Source organism: Telopea speciosissima, chromosome 5 (assembly GCF_018873765.1).
Source record: "Telopea speciosissima isolate NSW1024214 ecotype Mountain lineage chromosome 5, Tspe_v1, whole genome shotgun sequence".
NCBI classification, from domain to species: domain Eukaryota; kingdom Viridiplantae; phylum Streptophyta; class Magnoliopsida; order Proteales; family Proteaceae; genus Telopea; species Telopea speciosissima.
Window position 1 is genome coordinate 16493757 of NC_057920.1, and position 18411 is coordinate 16512167.

An 18411-nucleotide genomic window follows, 5' to 3' on the forward strand; every position below is an offset into this window, starting at 1 on the left:
AATATTTAATAAAATTTTAAATTATTTATATATTATTAGATTATAATTAATTGGTATGAATATTGTAGCAGTGGATGCATTAATATTAGGATTCATATCCAATGACCATATGGATTTTGGCATCCAAATTCGATTAAGATATTAAACCATCTATTTACATTTTTACCATAGTCCCTATGAATCCTTAGGCTCCGTTTGTTTAGAGGGGAAGGTGGGGTGGGATTGTTGGGAAGATGAGACCCACATGTTAGAAAGAAATTATTTTAATTGTTTCTAGGTTGTAGTGATATATACATAGAATCTAGTACCTATATTAATCCCATGTAGAAATTAGGAGTCCGTAGGAATTGAAAAGCCACTTCGACAATATTTTTTATATGCAGCGACATAAACTCAAGGGCTGTTTTGATATGATTTGTTAAATTAATTTCATGGAGTCATAAATTGAAATTATGGTATTTAATATGATTTTCACCTTATTTATGAGAAATTGAAATCAATTTCATTTGAAATAATGAAATAGCTAACACCTGTTTTATACTAAAATTGAAATCAGCCGACAATTCTTCATCTGCCATTCTTGCCCACGTGGAGCATTACAAATATAGACACGTGCTAAAAAATACAACATTTTAGTTTTACTAACAACGTCCACTGACCCTCCTCCTTGCGCTGCCTTGGATCAGTGGATGTAGTATTTAGATGCTGTTGTCATACCTTCGAGAGCAAATGTAGAGAGTGATCAAATATTCTCTCCACTTAATTCGTAACAAGTACGTGAAGAATCACAGAAAATAATTCCACATTGCCTCGAGATGTGTCATAGAATGAATTATATGCTATGATCTCTTTATTTGGCATAATGCATTTTAAAGTCTTGAGATCTAACGATCAAAATTAATAACATCGTACCATCAATAGGATCGGCCGGATTCATGAACGAGTTCGTGATACATTAGTACATAGAGGAATTCCCAAAACAAGGGCCACGTGCTTCGTAGGAGTGTTGATATAAGTGGCTAAACACTAATATACTTTTTTTTTTTTAATATAAACTAAAGCACTTATTTACATTTCCATTTTTGGAGAGCACTTTTTGCAAGAGACAATATGTAGTGCGTTCTTCAATCAATGAATTTCCATTCGCGTAGAGCACTGTTTGCAAGAGACAATATGTAGTGTGTATCTTCAATCAATGGAGCATGAATTGATTTCAGTTCCTCTGCATGTATGTGCAGGTGAATGTACATGTGAGAGTTAACCATTTATTGTATTTTTGCCATTTATAAGGGGAGGAGGGGTATTTATGAAGATAAAACAGACATGTGGTTACTTCTCAGATGTACATTCACATGTACGTATGTCCAAATGATCCATTCTAGCATAAACTAAGGTCTTTGGAATTTATGGAAAGTCTTGGGTTACCTCCTATCCGTCTTCACCGTCATGGATGTTCTTGAAACCCAAAAACATTTTTAAAATATATAATTCTTCATTTTCATTCTTGCGCAGGGTAATTGGTATCGGCTCGAAGATATCGATCCGGTTCGGCGAACATTGGTTTTGATTCGATAGATTTACCCCTATTTTCTTCAAAAGATAAGATTTTTTTAAAAATATTTTTATCCTTAGTCCTTACCAATTCATCGATACACAAGGTTTTAAATCTCATTTTCGAAGCTAGTTTCAACCTTGGTCGAAATCAAGATTTCACAAGTTTTGACCAAAACGTAGTATTTTCCAGATAAAACTCGATATGTCATGTGCTATCAAAACTAGTCGGAACTTGGTTTTTTTTTTAATCAAAACTATCGAACTGCATTGGCCTCATTTTAGGTCAATCATCACTCCGTATCAAGTTAGTTGACCATTGTGACAGAGGTTTCGTGCGACAGTAGGCAAGGTGGCCGTCCTGTTACCACGGGGATTAGTTAGGACAATGTATCCGGATACCCCTTGTTATAAAAAAAAATAAAATTACATTTAATATTTCACCAATAAAAATCATTATTTATGTCTTAATTGCAATTAAAGGGGACCCCACCCGAGTTAGGATGATAGGCCTACCACGACCACCAACCACTAAAGTCGAGACTCAACGTTTGCAGCCTACCACTAGCATGCATGCCAATACGGCTTCTGTTACATTCTCATATGAGTCTTCATCAAAAAAAAACATCTCTCAAATGAGTTATATGGGGGTTAATTATGAATGAGATTTATTGTGGTGGGTTAATATGGTTTTGGATTTCTTCACTTTAAAAGTGTTCTTTACCAATTTTATCTGAGAGAGATAGTACAGAGAATAATTTGCATTGCATTGTACACACTATAATTACAAAATGTTCTTAGAGGAAACAGTTCTTTTTTTTGGTAAAATTAGAGGCAACAGTTCGGAAACTAGAGACTAGTGACGAGAGAGAGAGAGAGAGAGAGAGAGAGAGAGACGGCTTGCTATTAGCTGGCCGACGCTTTCAATTCGAATATAATAGAGAGAGCAGTCTAGTCTAGTCCAGTCTAGTCTAGTCTCTCTCCCCGACTATATAAAGAGCCCACCACCTCTCCACTCTCTGCTACCACTACCACTCCCTCAAAGCCGCCTCAGAATCATCAACTCAAATATACCCTTTTGTAGCTGTCTCTCTCTCCAGCACACACTCATCCAGTTAACTTACTAGTTTCCTTCATTGGACGTAAAAACAGCGCGCCCTCCACAGCACAGGACCACAAGAAACCATGGCCACAGGGAGCTCCGTTAGATTTGCTTCCCTTTCGCTTGTACTCCTTCTGCATCTCTTTGCATTGGCACCTTTCTCAATATGGGCACGCCCTGCTTCCTTCCTTCAGGACTTCCGTGTCACTTGGTCCGATTCCCATATCAGGCAAATCGATGCTGGCAGGGCCATCCAATTGCTCCTCGACCAATCTTCTGGTATATTTATTCTAATTACTAATTCTATTACTTACTTTCAAAACAACTCTGATTCTAAGTTTTAATTTGGTGAATTAATATTTTCAGGTGCTGGGTTTGTCTCTAAGAGCAAATACCTGTTTGGGCGTGTCAGCATAAAGATCAAGCTCATCCCTGGTGACTCTGCCGGCACCGTCACCGCCTTCTATGTCCGTTTCTTTCTCTTTCTTTCTTTCCTTTATTATTATTTTCCAAATTTTCCATCTTCATTAATGTTTCTTCCCTCATATATACAGATGAATTCGGACACCGACACTGTCCGCGACGAATTAGATTTCGAGTTCTTGGGGAATCGGAGTGGACAACCTTACACAGTCCAAACCAATGTGTATGCCCATGGAAAGGGTGACAGAGAACAAAGAATCAACCTCTGGTTTGACCCTTCTGCTGATTTCCATACTTACTCCATCTTATGGAATCACCACCATGTCGTGTAAGTCTTAATTAATTACTTTCCTAAACTTAATTAACTCTTCATTAATTAATTAATGGTGGTGGGGGGGTTGGTGCAGGTTTTATGTAGACGAAGTACCCATTAGAGTTTACAAGAACAATGAGGGAAGAGGGATACCATTTCCAAAGTTTCAAGCCATGGGGATTTTCTCTACTTTGTGGGAAGCTGACGATTGGGCCACAAGGGGTGGACTTGAGAAGATTGATTGGAGCAAAGCACCCTTTTATGCTTACTATAAGGACTTTGACATTGAGGGTTGCCCTGCCCCAGGTCCTGCCAACTGTGCCTCCAACCCTAGTAACTGGTGGGAATCCCCTGCTTACCAGCAACTTGATGCCGTTCAAGCAAGGAGATACAAGTGGGTCCGCATGAATCACATGATCTACGATTACTGTGCCGATAGATCTCGCTACCCCGCCGTCCCACTGGAATGCGTTGCAGGCATCTAATTAATTAGTGAAAAAAAAGTATCTATCTTAATAATGTAATGAGATTAATTATCATGGATGCCAAGGTTAGTTATAATCTGAACAATAAAGGTAAAATGATGGAGAAAAAATAAGAATGTGATTGTTGTTCTGTGTTATTCAAGATATCTTGAGAGTTTTACCAAAAAAAGTTATCTTCAGAGAATTAATGTTGCAGTTTTCTATTATTATGTAATTATTTCTATCAAATGTGTATAAAGAAATTATTAATGAAATAAGAAGGATTTTACTTTGATTAATGATAATGTTTTAGTTGTTTCTTTTGTTTGGCAACAAGACTACCACTCTTCTCTAAGGAGCTGAGATATTTGTTACCTGTTCGGAGGAATTGGAATTAGGATAGGAGGAGTGAGATCGTTTAGAGGGGAAGGTGGGGTGGGATTGTTGGAAAGATGGGACCCACATGTTGGTAGGGTTTTGTAGTGGTGGAAATGTTGAGGTAATATTACTTTTCTTATTAACAGTAACGAAAGTCCCACCAATTTGGTGAGACATGAGATTATGGAGTGCCACATCAACAGGTAAAATTATTTTTTTTATGAACAGTAACCAAAGTCCCACCAATTTGGTGAAACGTGAGATTTTGAAGTGTCACATCAGCAGTGAAAACAATTAATGATGTCATATGAGCTTTTGTAAGTTCACCACTCCAAATTAACCAAACAAAATTGGGTGGGATTTTGAAATGCCACAACCACATTAGCATTTTCCCACCCCACCTAGTCCCATCTAAACAAACGAGGACCAGAAACCCCGTTTACCATATCAGAGGTTTACGTACATAGAATGATTATTTTGGTGTAAAGACTACAAAGGAGTGACTAGAATTAATACGTCACTCTGGAAGAAACCGATATGATGCCGATACGGATAGGTTTTGATCGGATGGTTTTATTTAAAAATCAAAATTTTTTTTTTGACAGCTTTACCCTTGGTTCATATCGACCAGGTATCGAAATTGGCCTGAGCCAATACATACCGGCCGATACTGCTGATCCATGACCGATACCTCCAACAATGGGTCTACCCTTACTTGTAGTACTGGCGAGCTATATATATGTCTAATTCCATGACCCCACGGTACATTATTTGATGATTTGAACCTCTCCTTCGAGTGTTACATTACAGTTACGTTAGGTACATGGGAGGATAAGGATGAAGTAAGTGATTCAATTCCCTTCCCTTTTATAGTATTAATTAATTGTTACTATCACCATCAACCAATCATCTTATTCATACCCGGCCCCTTAAGAACATCTTTCATACAAAAACTATTCAACCAATCCTCACGTCTCTTCCACCTTCATTATTAGTTCCATATATAATCCATACCATCCAGTACTGAACCAATAAATAAATAAACTGGCCTGTTCGATCTACTTCTACCTGGTTCCACTTCAAACCAAATGTAATTAACCAGTGTACGTTCGCCACTGTATATGGGCTTGTGGATTTTGATCATAAGATAGAAATGGGTTCAATATTAGGACTGAACGGTTAGTACTGAACCAGAACCTGCTGCAAGCTAGGTTTAAATTAATTAAAGCCAATTAATCCTAGCTAGGTTGGGATTTGGAAGCATGAGTCCCGACCGACAGTGGGGTCAGGGGTGGGCTAGCTCCTATAACAAAATGAGATAGGGGCTTTCCTCTTTGGAATCCACTTTTTAATAGAAGTTAAAATTTTAAACTGTACCTTGTAGTTCCACGTTCCATATATCCTATGGCTTTATGTGATATGACTGATTGAAGATGACTTCACTCTTTTTGGAAGAAATCTATTTGGCTCGGTTTGATAGCAACAAAACACAAATACAGGAAGGATAAATCAAATTAGAGAAAGAGAACGGTACGTCGCAGCGTGCGGTGGCATGCGGCCGTTGTATCTAAACACAGGGCTGTGTGAAATGATCACTGCATTCTCAGAAATTTCTATCTTTTCATGTTATCGAATTATTCTCACCACTAATGGTCTCACATCTTCGAGAAATTCCACCTTTTCATGGGGTTACAATTGTCATTTTGCCTTCTCCAATGTTTGGGAGTAGAGGCAGCACACTGCACGCGTTGAGGTAGCGATCTTCTTTCTCACATAAAATAGTTAAAAAATCATTATTATAGAAGTTTTCATTTTTCTTTTAAAACTTATTTCACTTCTTTTTCCTCACATTCATTTGGACATGTTTTAGGTTACAAAATTTTTCAGGCAAATGATGTTTTACATGAAATTTTTTCTACTTATTAATTTCAAAAGTTTTACACGGAAATTAATGAAGCTGCAAAAAGGGAGTGTGGTGGATGCAAATTGAATTATTTCTTAAGTAGTATTAAATTATTAATTGAGTGTTAAGAGCTGGCAATAGCCATCCAAAGGGTCAGTTTCCTCTATCATTTTCTTGTTCATACTTCATACCTTAATTACCACTGATAAAGGTCATTATCAATAAGTGATGATTGATAACTGTGAAAGAAAGCCTAGAAATATAATAAGGAGGCTCAAAAAACTGGGAAAGGAATTGAAAGGGTCTTTTCTGTGGATCTTCTTAATTGTGGTAGGCAATGGCCGGTATTAGATTATAATGTTATGAGTTTATATATAATTATGGATATATATAACTATGAAAGCCTAGAAATATACCTGCCTAGTTGAAATGTGATATGATTAAATCAAGATGCTTAAGGATATTATCCCATTCAATATTCCATAGAACAGTAAATAAGGTTATTTGGTAAGCATTCCATTCTTAAATTCTTGGAATGTGACCAAGAATGCAGCTCATTCTGGAATTGATTTTTTTTCCATTAATTCCACGTTCTCATTCCCACTCCTGAACTTTGATATTTGACGGTCTTTTTTTTCTACCGATTCGTTGTCCATGAGTTATTCAATAATGAAACTCCATGAATTGTGTGTGTGATTTATTCGATGAAATGTTTATTTAAGAGTGAGTATTCTAAAATAAGAATGCATTTTATTCTAACATTTTAATCAAACAATATTCTCATTCTCAATTAAGAATGTATTCTACATTTTGAGAATGAGAATGCATACCAAACACAACCATTCATGTAGTACAAGATTTCTTTGTATTAATGACTTCAAACTAGATGCTGAAGATGTAGTGAGAGTAGTAGTAATCCATAGTCCATGCTGGCAGACTCCTAGCTTGAGTCCTTATCATATATAGATAAGGGTTTTGCTATATTGGTTAGGCAGTCATATCATGACTTGCTTCTAAGCCTCATCCTTATCTCCTTATTTTAAATTTTAATAATTCAAAATGTTGATTCATATATTTGATATATATGTCATTTATATAGACCATAATTCATCTTCATCTAGATAATAGGCCATTTCTATTAGTTCATAATTCAGGGATTTAAACAAAGTGAATTTGGGTACATAAATCAATTCACAATTTGTATCCAATTAGAAGATTTAAATTCTTGATTTAATTATGTTTGGTAATACCAAACTTCGCACCATAACTATTTTTGTCTTTAAGGCAAAAACCTTCGGGTTCAAAAATTACGTACAATAGAAGATACTTTGAGTAGTCAAAATGTCAACTCATCAACGGTGTTTTGTTTTATATGTAAAAGAATTTCGTCATTCTAAGTCACGTAGGATGGTGACAGTTTATGATCATCATACATGATTGCATAGAGATTATCCCATTATTTTATTTTATGAAAATATAAAGATAAATATATAAAATATATTACATATCAAGCATAAATTTTTAAATAATTTATGGTCGAGATCGTTGTTTGATCGTGTAGCTCTTGTACCAATACATTGAGTCAATGAGAGAATGCACAAGGGCATCCGTATGATGAAATTTTTTATTTCAGTAGGGGTTGCATGGGAATTTCATGCATTCTTGTGTCTGGGCTTAGGAGCCATGTGATCAAGTAGTATTTTTTTTTTTGAAGAGGTAAAAGAGAATTTATATAGTCTCATGGTTCTTGCGTCTAAACACAAGGGTGCAAGAAATTACCATCCCACCTTGGTGAAATAAAATTCTCATCCATATTGATGCCCATGTGCACGTTCTCATTGGCCCCCATGCTAGTGTAGGGGCTACACAATCAGACATCGATTTCTTGCTAGGGGTGTCAATAAAGCCCGGCTGGCCCGAACCCTCCCTGAGTTCGGCCCGGGTCCGACCCTGATTTTTCAACCCTGAGGGCGGGTTTGGGTTTAGTTATAGTCTGGCCCTGACAGGGTCTGGTCGGGTCAGGGTTTAGATCCCGGGCCTAGCTCAGCCCGGCCCGACCTGATCCTGTATTAATTATAAGTATATATATATTTATGCTTAATATAAGTATTTTCTTAACAAAAAAAAAACAAAGAAACAAAAACAGAAAAGAAAAGATAGACTATTTTTCTTATTCATTATTGTTCTCCCTAGTAGCCTCTTTTAATTAATGTCCTCTGGTCTCTTACTTTTAAGTTGACACATGATAATTACTAGCTTTGTTATCATCATGTAGTGGGAACCCACAAAAAGAGTAGATCACTCTGGTAAACTCTCTAATGACTTTGGTAATTTAGGTTTTTATACATATTCTAATCTGTGGTTCATTGCTAATAGATGAAATTGGTAATCTTGAGATAATAAAGATACAAACTGAGACATCTTCCATTAACGTATGAAATAAAACACACTTCAAATTAGAACTATTCTAATGTAAAGTCATGGGGGGAAAAAAAAAAAACAAACTTAAACCAAAGCTTTTTCCCTCTTCTAAATTCAACAAAACAGTGCACCGATATGTAGATTAGTCTCCACCATTAGATCCAAATGAATCCAGATAAGTGCGAAATGTTGCAGCTTTCTTGGGTTCATGATTCTGATCAAAGTAGCTAATCTTCTCATCCAAATATTTATTTAGTCCACTTCTAACCTTTGTATCAAAACATAATTGGTCCATCCATTTGGTTCGAACCTGGTTTTGAAACTTGTCCTTAACAACCATAAGCGTTTGATCATTCTTTGCCATAAATCAGGGTCGGGACTGGGTTGAGAGTTTCTTGACCTTGGCAGGGTCGGGTGGGGTCAGTGTCAGGGTTAAGGCCTCTAAAGTCTGGTCAAGGTTTAGGGTAGGCCTGGCCCAACCCGACCCATTGACACCCCTATTTCTTGCCCTATACAAATATTAAGATAGAAGAGGGTTTCTTACAAAGACGGTATAAAATGAATTTGCATGCTACACCAATGAGGGAGGTTTAAGAATGATCAATTATATAGGTCCACATGATCAAAATAAGAGAGAGAGAGAGCGAGAGAGAGAGAGCCCCACTATTTATTATGTGAGACAGATATAAAAAAATCTATTCAAGGGCGGCGGATTCTTCTTTTTCCCATTAAGATATTGATAGGACATATAAGAAGAGAAGGAAGAAGGGGGAGCGGGGTGGGCCGGGGAGGGGAGGGGAGGGGGAAGCATAAAAGAAGTTAACAAGACGCTCTGCAGGTCTATCTATTGCAAGGAAATTTACACCTCCTAGCATCTTTATATACACATCAGGCAATTTGGTTTAAGCTCTTCTAATTTTTATTTCTCGCCAACTAAAATCGGAGAGCAACTTCGTCAAATTAAAGATTAGCAAGCCATTAATTATTAGTCATGTATTGGATGATGTGGTAATTATATCATTGGATAAATAGGTCTAAGATTGGATTAGTCACATTTCTTTTTTTTTTTTGGGGTAACGGTCACATTTCAATTTTAAACACCTAATTTAATCAAATTTCCTCCCATATATATTGACATGAATCTTTGTATTTGTCAGTAATTCATGTAAACCCATGAATCGTGAGAGTTTTGTTTTACCACTCCTGGTCTACTTGTTCCATAGTTGAAGTCAACCCCATTCTTCATTTCTTACTTCCAGCACTTACTTCTTTTAATCGGCAACGAGTTGAAGTCAAAGCCAGCGGGTCCAACAAAAGAAGAATTAAATAGTCAAAACATCAGACCGCTAAGAAGGAATAACATCCCATTTACGTGGAATTCCAATGCAGTAAACTTTTGGTCAATTCCAATTTCAATTCGTTCCAACGGGTAACGATGAAGAAATTTCAATTCCCAGAGAACTAAGAGTGGCAGTCTAAACAACTAAAATAATTATCATTAATTAAAAGCAAAGTTCTTCTTATTTCCTTAAATAATTTTTTTACACACACTTTGTTGGAAATAATTACATATTAATAGAAACTGCAACATTAATCCTCTCAACATAACTTGAATAACACACAACAACAATCACGTTGCACCATTCATATTTTCTTCAGATTATAACTAACCTTGGCATCCATGATAATTAATCACAGATAGTAATATAGTATCTAGCTATTTTTCACAATTTAGATGCCTGCGACGCATTCCGGTGGGACGGCGGGGTAGCGAGATCTATCGGCACAATAATCGTAGATCATGTGATTCATGCGGACCCACTTGTATCTCCTTGCTTGAACTGCATCAAGTTGCTGGTAAGCAGGGGATTCCCACCAGTTACTAGGGTTGGAGGCACAGTTGGCAGGACCTGGGACAGGGCAACCCTCGATGTCAAAGTCCTTATAGTAAGCATAAAAGGGTGCTTTGCTCCAATCAATCTTCTCAAGCCCACCCCTTGTGGCCCAATCATCTGCTTCCCACAAAGTAGAGAAAACCCCCATGGCTTGAAACTTTGGAAATGGTATCCCTCTTCCCTCATTGTTCTTGTAAACTCTAATGGGTACTTCGTCTACATAAAACCTGCACCAACCCCCCCACCACCATTAATTAATTAATGAAGAGTTAATTAAGTTTAGGAAATTAATTAATTAATGAGTGTTCGTTGTTTTAGTAGAGTAGACTACTTACACGACATGGTGGTGGTTCCATAAGATGGAGTAAGTATGGAAATCAGCAGAAGGGTCAAACCAGAGGTTGATCCTCTGTTCTCTGTCACCCTTTCCATGAGCATACACATTGGTTTGGACTGTGTATGGTTGTCCACTCCGATTCCCCAAGAACTCGAAATCCAATTCGTCGCGGACGGTGTCGGTGTCCGAATTCATCTGTAAGAGAGAGAGAGAGAGAGAAGAACCCAATATTGAAATCAGATTCAAGAACGTTTTGGAAAATAGTGAAGGAAAGAAAGTGGTAGAAACGAACATAGAAGGCGGTGACGGTGCCGGCAGAGTCACCAGGGATGAGTTTGATCTTCATGCTGACTCGCCCAAACAGGTATTTGCTCTTAGAGACAAACCCAGCACCTGAAAATTAATTCGCCAAATTAAAACTTAGAATCAGAGTTGTTTAGAAAGTAACAGAATTAATAATTAGTAATTAGAATAAATATACCTGAAGATTGGTCAAGGACCAATTGGATAGCTCTGCCAGCATCGATTTGCCTGATATGGGAATCGGACCAAGTGACCCGGAAGTCCTGGAGGAAGGTAGCAGGGCGTGCCCATATTGAGGAAGGTGCCAATGTAAAGAGATGCAGAAGGAGGACAAGGGAAAGGGAAGAAAAACTAAAGGAGGTCCATGTGGCCATGATGGCGAGAGCTATAAAAAGGGTTTATTTGATTTGATTCTGAGGCTTTGAGTAGTAGTAGTGGTTAGAGAGTAAAGAGGTTTTGGGGTGTTTATATAGTTGTAGTCTTGTAGAGAGAGGAGTTTTTCAGCCAGCTGTCTCTGTGCCTCTCTCTCTCTCTCCCCAGTCTCTACCGAACTGTTTTATATTTTATTGCATCTCTATTTCTTATTATGATCCTCTATCCTCATCCTCAAAGAACAGTTTTGTATTTCTATCATTTGAAATCTTCACAATATTAACAATGGCTAATTGAAAAACTGCGATGGGTATATAGGGAAGGACATGGTTATTAGGTAGTTATATAATAAAGGGAAAAAGATCTCTACTTGGTGGTGTTTTCTACGCCTTCTCACAGGGCACTGTGAGATAACGCCTCTGTCTCTAGGTAGATACTCAGGCGTACTCACCCATTGAGCCAAACGCTTGTGTAGAGACCATGGGACCAAGTAAAGATTTCTTGCCCTATAATAAAATACCACCATCTTTTTGAATCTATGTTTACGGCAGTCCACTCCATATCAAGTAGGTTTCTGTCTAACGACAAGTAATTCTATTCTACGAGCTTCACTCTAGCACCAGCTCGTCTCTTCTGCATGAGAGTTGGTACTAAGGTGCTACTAAGAATAACTCAACCCATAAATTCTTTATAAGGTGAGGGAACCCAAAACTATATGAACTCATATCAAATCTTTTTGAGATAAATCCCCTTAATAAATAAAAAAAAAAAACCTACAACACAAGCAATAGGAATTTTCTTATTGCCCATAATCGTGGATGTCAAAATAGAATAATCCCCTTCTCCTCTAAGTTCGTAAATATCTCAAATTTTAGTATTTTTTAAAATATCTTTTTAATCATATTTGATGTTGACACCTGAGTGGGGCCGGATCGTAACATAAAACCTAGAAGAGGAGCTTAATCTATTTAATTATAATATTCATGGATTATCCAAAGAGTGAGTGGCACTGCATGCATGCATGCATGCATGGGAGATTGGGACATTGGGACCCAACATATTCTACCCTCTTATCTCTTAATATTAGTGTCATGAGTGGTAGGCTGCAAACGCTGAGTCTCCATTTCAATGGTTGGGGGCCGTGGTAGGCCTATCATCGGAACTCCGGTAGGGTTCCCTTCGATTGTACTTAAGACAAAAATATTAAATGTCTAGCGCAAGATGATTGGTGGCCGTGGTGGACCTAAGATGTATCGATCATTTCATGTAATCCTATGTCTAGACGCAAGGTAAGATTCACACACTGCACATGATAGACCAAATAGCCTTCTCTTACCACAAAAACATGTAAATTGTTTTAACCACTTATATATCAACACTCCTTAGAAGCCAAAAATGTTATCAAATGACGTGGCCCAAGTTTTAGGAAATGGAGATATGTACGGCTTCTCTAGCCTTGCTAGGAATAATCTCTATCTAGGTACTTGTTATTGATTAAGTGGAGAGAATATTTACTCAATCTATTTGTTCTCAAAAAGTACTAGACGACATTTACCAAAAAAAGTACTAGACAATAACATATAATACGTACACTGCATGCGAGAGGAGGGTTAGTGTACGTTGTAGGAAAAAAAATCCTCTCTAATTTCTTAAAAGTGCAGTATGGTGTAATTCGAGTTTGGGATGTTGCCACTTGGTAAGCGTGGCATCCAATGATTTGAGCTTGAGAAGAAAGAAAAAATAAACTGACTGAATTGAGCTTGGAGCGTTGAATGTTGCACCTACCAAGTGATGACATCCCACCCCCAAATTGCATCGTACAACACATGTTAAGAATTGGAGAGGATTTTAATAAAACTAGTTACTACAAGTAACCTCTAAACTTCCTTAAACGTAATGAGGCAAGGTGTTGTATTTTTTGGCACATGTCTATATTTGAAACACTTCACATCGGCAAGATTGGCAGATGAATAATTGTCCGCTGCTTACAATTATAGGTACGCTGTTTATAATTATAGGTATAATACTAGCCCATAAAAGTTTATCAAACGAAAAAATAAATAGGTAAAAAGAACTCCGTTTGGGAGTGTACGGGTAAACGCCGCCTAGACATATGGGAGGGCAAAATATCGCCCCACCCCCATGAAATGTGCAAATGACGTTCCGCTTGATGTCTTCACACACTTTTCCACGTATGCACAAGAGCCACACTCCCAAATAAAGAATACTTCTTCAAAAAATATTACAGAGCACATAAAAGAATGCAGAGGGCGATGCATGCACAGTAAAAGAATCCAGCTTGACAACCCATTCATTGCCCATATATAGGGATGTGATGCAAGTGTTTTCTGGATTTGGATACTCTGTGGCTTAGGGTTGGGCGACCATCATGCTTTGCTCAACTCACAAGCCGCCACGTGGATTTTATGTCGATCCAATGATTGGTAGACAAGTTCAATTCAAAATTCATAATTATCGCTCAAAATTCAAAAATGTCAAGACACCGTCTACTTTTACCCCAAAAAAAATCAACACACCGTCTACCAACCATTGGATCAACATAAAATCCACGTAGCAACTTGTGAATTGAGCATAGTACAATGACCGCTCAACTCTAGGCCGCAGAAGATCCAAATCCATTTTTTCTTGGGGACTACGGAGTTTTGAATCATCATCTGTAAACTAGATTATTAATTGCTTGGGTCAATTATGGACAACCTCTCATTTCATAGCTAAATATGAAAAGGAAAGACAATCTTTTTTAACTCTACTGTTCGAACCAATTCTATGTGGAAAAACCCTAGATTTATAGAATAACCGATTTTGGGGCTGATTCAAGCTGATTCTCCAATCTAATTCGGAATTGATCAAGACTGATTTAGATCTCAATTCCAAGTTTAAAATCTCGTATTTATTGCAAGAAATCCGAAATATTTTTGACACTATTTCAAGAATTCCATCTAACCATCATAACCTGTGAATTAATTTAGAAAAATACGATCCTTTCTTCCTTATCTCTAGCTTCTCGTTTACAAAGTTTCCTTCATTCTTTTCCATTAACCCTTAAATTTTTTTTTTAAGAACACAAACAGAAAAAAGGTAAGGAGAGAGAAGGAGAGAGAGACATTGGATAAGGACAAGGTGTCAATGGTGATCGTGTGGGGTGTACCTGCACCCTTGACCTTGACCTCAGAGGATGTATAGTGGGTCTTTATGGCCTACCGGGTAGCCTAGGGACCCAAATATGTCCTAAACACAAACCGGACCAAGAATAGGGGAAAATTATCTCCTCCAGTTTTCTGTCTGGCCCAGCTCTCCAGTTTCTCTATTCGGGGGTGTTGGACCCCATCCGGACAGAGGTAGGGTGGTTATTCAGAGGAACTGGGAACTGGAGGTAATAAAGATCCAAGAATAGGTTGTGCAAAAGAGCCTAAGTTTAAATATTTACAAACTCAAAAAACATGGATGATACATTTTTCATAGCATTAATTGGTGTAGCATGCAGATTTCTTTCCACCTTGGCAACGTCGGAAACCCTCTTAAGCATTTGAATTCGACAATTATTTGTGCTCTTACTCCCAAAGTGTAACTTCTATTACAAGAAATAAGAGCGTTACCTCTATCACGAGAATCATGTCACCAAAGACTTACCAAGGCTTCGGAGGAACTATTGTAAATATGTAAATGGATAGACAAAAATCTAAATCAAATTTGGATACTAAAATCCAGATATGGTTATCGAATACTGTATCTGCTACTACAATTTTTCGTTCCAATTATGCTCTAATAGTATATAAATTATGGGAAAATTAATGCTACCTGATTGCGTGGTTGGCGTGGCTCTAGTGCCTAGATATAGAAGTGCACAAAAGCATATGAAAGTACCACCCTAGCCTCATGAAAACAAAAAATGACATCTGTGTTCTTACGTCTGCATGTGCTCTCGTTGGCCCATGCATTGGTGCAGACACGACAGGCCCAAACATTTATCTCTTGCCTTTAATAATAATTGGGAAGATTGTTTATATCTGGCAGATTCGGATTAGATTTGTCCTTACGGATCTCCTGTTAACTAAGCCTAAAACGGCCAAAACGATACCCATCTCCCCAATGCGTGAGTTTCTGATCTGTGTTCTTACCTCTGCAGTCGGGTCCATGGTTTGAGGAATTGGTATCAGATCGACCGATTCATATAGGCAAAAGCTGTTACCAATTCCTGGCCAATCCCATATGTGGAGGAAAACTCAGTCCTAAAACGAATAACCCAAGAAGACAAAGAATGACCATGAATAAAGTGGATTAGACCCACATGTTCTTGGCCGGCCTAAACTCCACTAAGACTGGTTTGACTCTCCTTCAATTGTCTTACTCTTACAAAAAGTGAGAGAGAAAGGAGTCCCTTTTAAAACCTCAGAAAGCCAAGAAAAAAGGCTGATCTAAGAAAGTTATGGACTTAAACGTTCTCAATACCTATGACTGATCACCAAACTTTTATTGAAAGAACTGGGTTACCCTCCAATAATTATAGGGGTGCCAAACATCTTGTCCTTTGAGAAGATTGAAAAGTGTATTTCAACCTCATTAATAATAGAACACACCAATATATTTGCCTAATTGGATTCATGGTTGGAATCCTTCAAGGGCAATGAAGATTTGCAGATCTATGATTATGATCGATAGGAGAGGAGACATCAACCAAAACCCACTTGCATACACTCACCACCTACATAATTAATTGCACTTCTTGCTTTCCAAAAAAAAAAAATCTTAGGCAGCGTTTGGTATACATTTTTGAAATGCATTCTAAATTGATTTTACATTCTCAGATAATAAAAAATAATTGTTTTCATCGACCAAGAAAACGAAATCGACCTAGAATGCATACCAAACACAGCTTTAGTTTCTTATTGATTGTCAAATCAAGTTTATGCTTCCACACTGTTTAGTGTACACTAATGCTGTGTTTGGTATGCATTCTTGGAATGCATTCTAGGTTGATTTCACATTCTCTGATGATAAAAACAACTATTTTTATCATCCAAAAATGTGAAATCGCCTTAGAATGGCATTCAAAGAATGCATATCAAACACTATCTAAGTTATACTAAGAATCACCTTTCTCAAGGGGGAAAAAAACACTTTAGGCAATTAACTCCAAAACACCCAAAGTAGAGATAATTTTCCCTAAAGAGAACAGTCAAAGTCCCTTTGTTCTGTCCTTTCAAGGGTCTCCTCTTTTATACCTTACAGGGTATATCCATGCATGCCGTAGCCATCTATTCTTCAGATTTATAAATTCATTATTTTCCCCCTTTAAGATGATCTACTAGAAACAAAAAAGAATGCTCCTGGTTCACTGTTACTGAGTGAAAATTCAAAGAAATTTGATAACAGCTACATACCAAACACAATAAGATTAATTGATTTGTCATTTGCTTCGAAAGGCACATGGGCATTGATATATTCATACAAATAATGCAGAAAATTAGGGGAACATGTTCTAACAATCACATGAGAGGAAAGCCTAAAAAAGAAGTTAGGTTCCAAGTGACTTAATGGAGATCAGTCACAAGTGGTAATCAGTCCACAAGAGGATCACAAACTTCAGGCCCAATAACAGTAAATACTTCAATCGGTTCTCAGATTTACAGGAAATTTCAGAACAATAAAATAAAATAAAATAAAAAGAAATTGAAGGGAAGAAGATAAGGTAATATCTCTGAGTCTCGGGTCTCTCACTAATGGCATCCCACCATACTCTCTCACAGAGCAAAGCACAAAGCTATGTTTTTTTTCTCCTTTCAATCTCATTAATTCAAATTTGTGTACTAGACTGTAGCCCCTTAAACTTAAATAGAAGACTAAAAGACAGACTCAAATACTAAAAAGGTAAGGTCTAACCGAATAATTAACTAATAATGTAACATAAACTGAATAGGAAACTAAAATAATGAAAGAAATTGACTCAAAATAGAACTCTTAACTAAACTACTGAAATAAATTCCGTTTTCCAACTTTTAACATATATTTTAGGCCCATTAAATTGGCCCATTAATGAAAAAAAAAAAAAAAAAACCATGGGAGGCCCAACATCTACATAACCCAACCCAAGGCTTATTTCCAATAAAATAAGCCCTTTAGATGACTTATCCGCATCGGGATCCCACCAATCCAGATGGAATTATTGACATTCAAAAAACACTGTGCTCTTGCAGAACAGTATTCTACAAACACTTCACCAAAGACACTTTCATTGTTTCTAAAATGTTGCAAGCACCTAAGATTAAAATCCTAAAATCAATATTTCGAAAACATGAACTGGAGGCGGAGTAGGCCAGTCAGGCAAGTTGGTCCAAAGAGTTCAGGCTTGCAACTACTCTGGGCTAACAAAATAAAACCAGCTGACATTGAAAATAAATATTTCTCATGGGTGCGATGGCAGGGTACAATCAACAATGGCTGGATAGGGTGTGATAGTGGAGCTTGCAATGATGGGCAGGGCGAGGTGATGCGCATTGCACTGGAATGGAGTTTATGGTGGTGCTGATGTTGCAGTGGTACACCCCCTTCCAAACAAAAAAATTGGAATTATATCATCAAGAGTAAAAATAGAAAATGTGAATTTTTATAGGGAAATAGAATGCTACCTAGTTACGTGTGGCACGTAGCTCCTGTGCCTAGACACAGGGCTGCACGAAAATGACCGTCGCACCCTCGGGGATTTTCGCCTTTCCATGTGGGCACAACAGTCATTTCATGCAGACCTATGTCTAGGCACAGGAACCTCATGACGCACGCCACCAGGTAGCGTTCTATTCTCCAATTTTATAGTTAGGTTCTTGCTTTTATTTGTACCAAACTATAGGGGAGGTACATGTAAATTGCTCATTTATTTATTAATTTGATGGACACACTTCCAACAATTTAATAGAATGATTCAGAGAGATTT

General features: G+C 37.4%; 3 protein-coding genes across 5 annotated transcripts in view; 2 read left to right on the plus strand and 1 right to left on the minus strand.

Annotated features, from left to right (window-relative positions):
* The window catches only part of LOC122662048 (probable xyloglucan endotransglucosylase/hydrolase protein 10), a 19958-nt gene extending 17519 nt beyond the window's left edge, over positions 1 to 2439 (plus strand). Inside the window, exons 5-6 of the mRNA XM_043857603.1 lie at positions 1869 to 1872; positions 2419 to 2439. The gene's annotated coding sequence lies outside the window, so the exon portion shown is untranslated. The remainder of the gene's footprint in view (positions 1 to 1868; positions 1873 to 2418) is intronic.
* On the minus strand, positions 829 to 11464 carry LOC122662046 (probable xyloglucan endotransglucosylase/hydrolase protein 6). Of its 2 annotated transcripts, XM_043857598.1 has the most exons (6): positions 11269 to 11464; positions 11080 to 11180; positions 10786 to 10982; positions 10284 to 10677; positions 9757 to 9758; positions 829 to 839 (listed from the first exon to the last, which is right to left on the minus strand). In XM_043857598.1, the coding sequence occupies exons 1-4, from the start codon at positions 11462 to 11464 to the stop codon at positions 10287 to 10289; spliced, it is 885 nt and encodes a 294-aa protein (XP_043713533.1). In that variant the 3' UTR covers positions 829 to 839; positions 9757 to 9758; positions 10284 to 10286. The 2 variants fall into 2 exon arrangements, with proteins under 2 accessions (XP_043713533.1, XP_043713534.1); XM_043857599.1 differs by lacking the exons at positions 829 to 839; positions 9757 to 9758 and adding an exon at positions 4188 to 4199.
* On the plus strand, positions 2721 to 3933 carry LOC122662047 (probable xyloglucan endotransglucosylase/hydrolase protein 7). 2 transcript variants are annotated; one of them, XM_043857602.1, is made up of 5 exons: positions 2721 to 2932; positions 3020 to 3120; positions 3208 to 3404; positions 3484 to 3877; positions 3914 to 3933. In XM_043857602.1, exons 1-4 carry the CDS (start codon positions 2737 to 2739, stop codon positions 3872 to 3874), a joined length of 885 nt encoding a protein of 294 aa, XP_043713537.1. In that variant the 5' UTR covers positions 2721 to 2736; the 3' UTR covers positions 3875 to 3877; positions 3914 to 3933. The 2 variants fall into 2 exon arrangements, with proteins under 2 accessions (XP_043713537.1, XP_043713535.1); XM_043857600.1 differs by having other exon boundaries at positions 3484 to 3927.
* Positions 11465 to 18411: the final 6947 nt, after the last annotated feature.

Bases quoted from the DNA above. Each gene is read 5' to 3' on its own strand.
- LOC122662047 (XM_043857602.1), top strand. From the start codon at position 2,737: ATGGCCACAGGGAGCTCCGTTAGATTTGCTTCCCTTTCGCTTGTACTC. The intron at 2,933-3,019 runs GTATATTTATTC...TAATATTTTCAG, and splicing joins GCTCCTCGACCAATCTTCTG to GTGCTGGGTTTGTCTCTAAG. The intron at 3,405-3,483 runs GTAAGTCTTAAT...GGGTTGGTGCAG, and splicing joins TGGAATCACCACCATGTCGT to GTTTTATGTAGACGAAGTAC.
- LOC122662046 (XM_043857598.1), bottom strand. From the start codon at position 11,464: ATGGCCACATGGACCTCCTTTAGTTTTTCTTCCCTTTCCCTTGTCCTC. The intron at 10,983-11,079 runs GTTCGTTTCTAC...TCTCTCTTACAG, and splicing joins GCACCGTCACCGCCTTCTAT to ATGAATTCGGACACCGACAC. The intron at 10,678-10,785 runs GTAAGTAGTCTA...GGGTTGGTGCAG, and splicing joins TGGAACCACCACCATGTCGT to GTTTTATGTAGACGAAGTAC.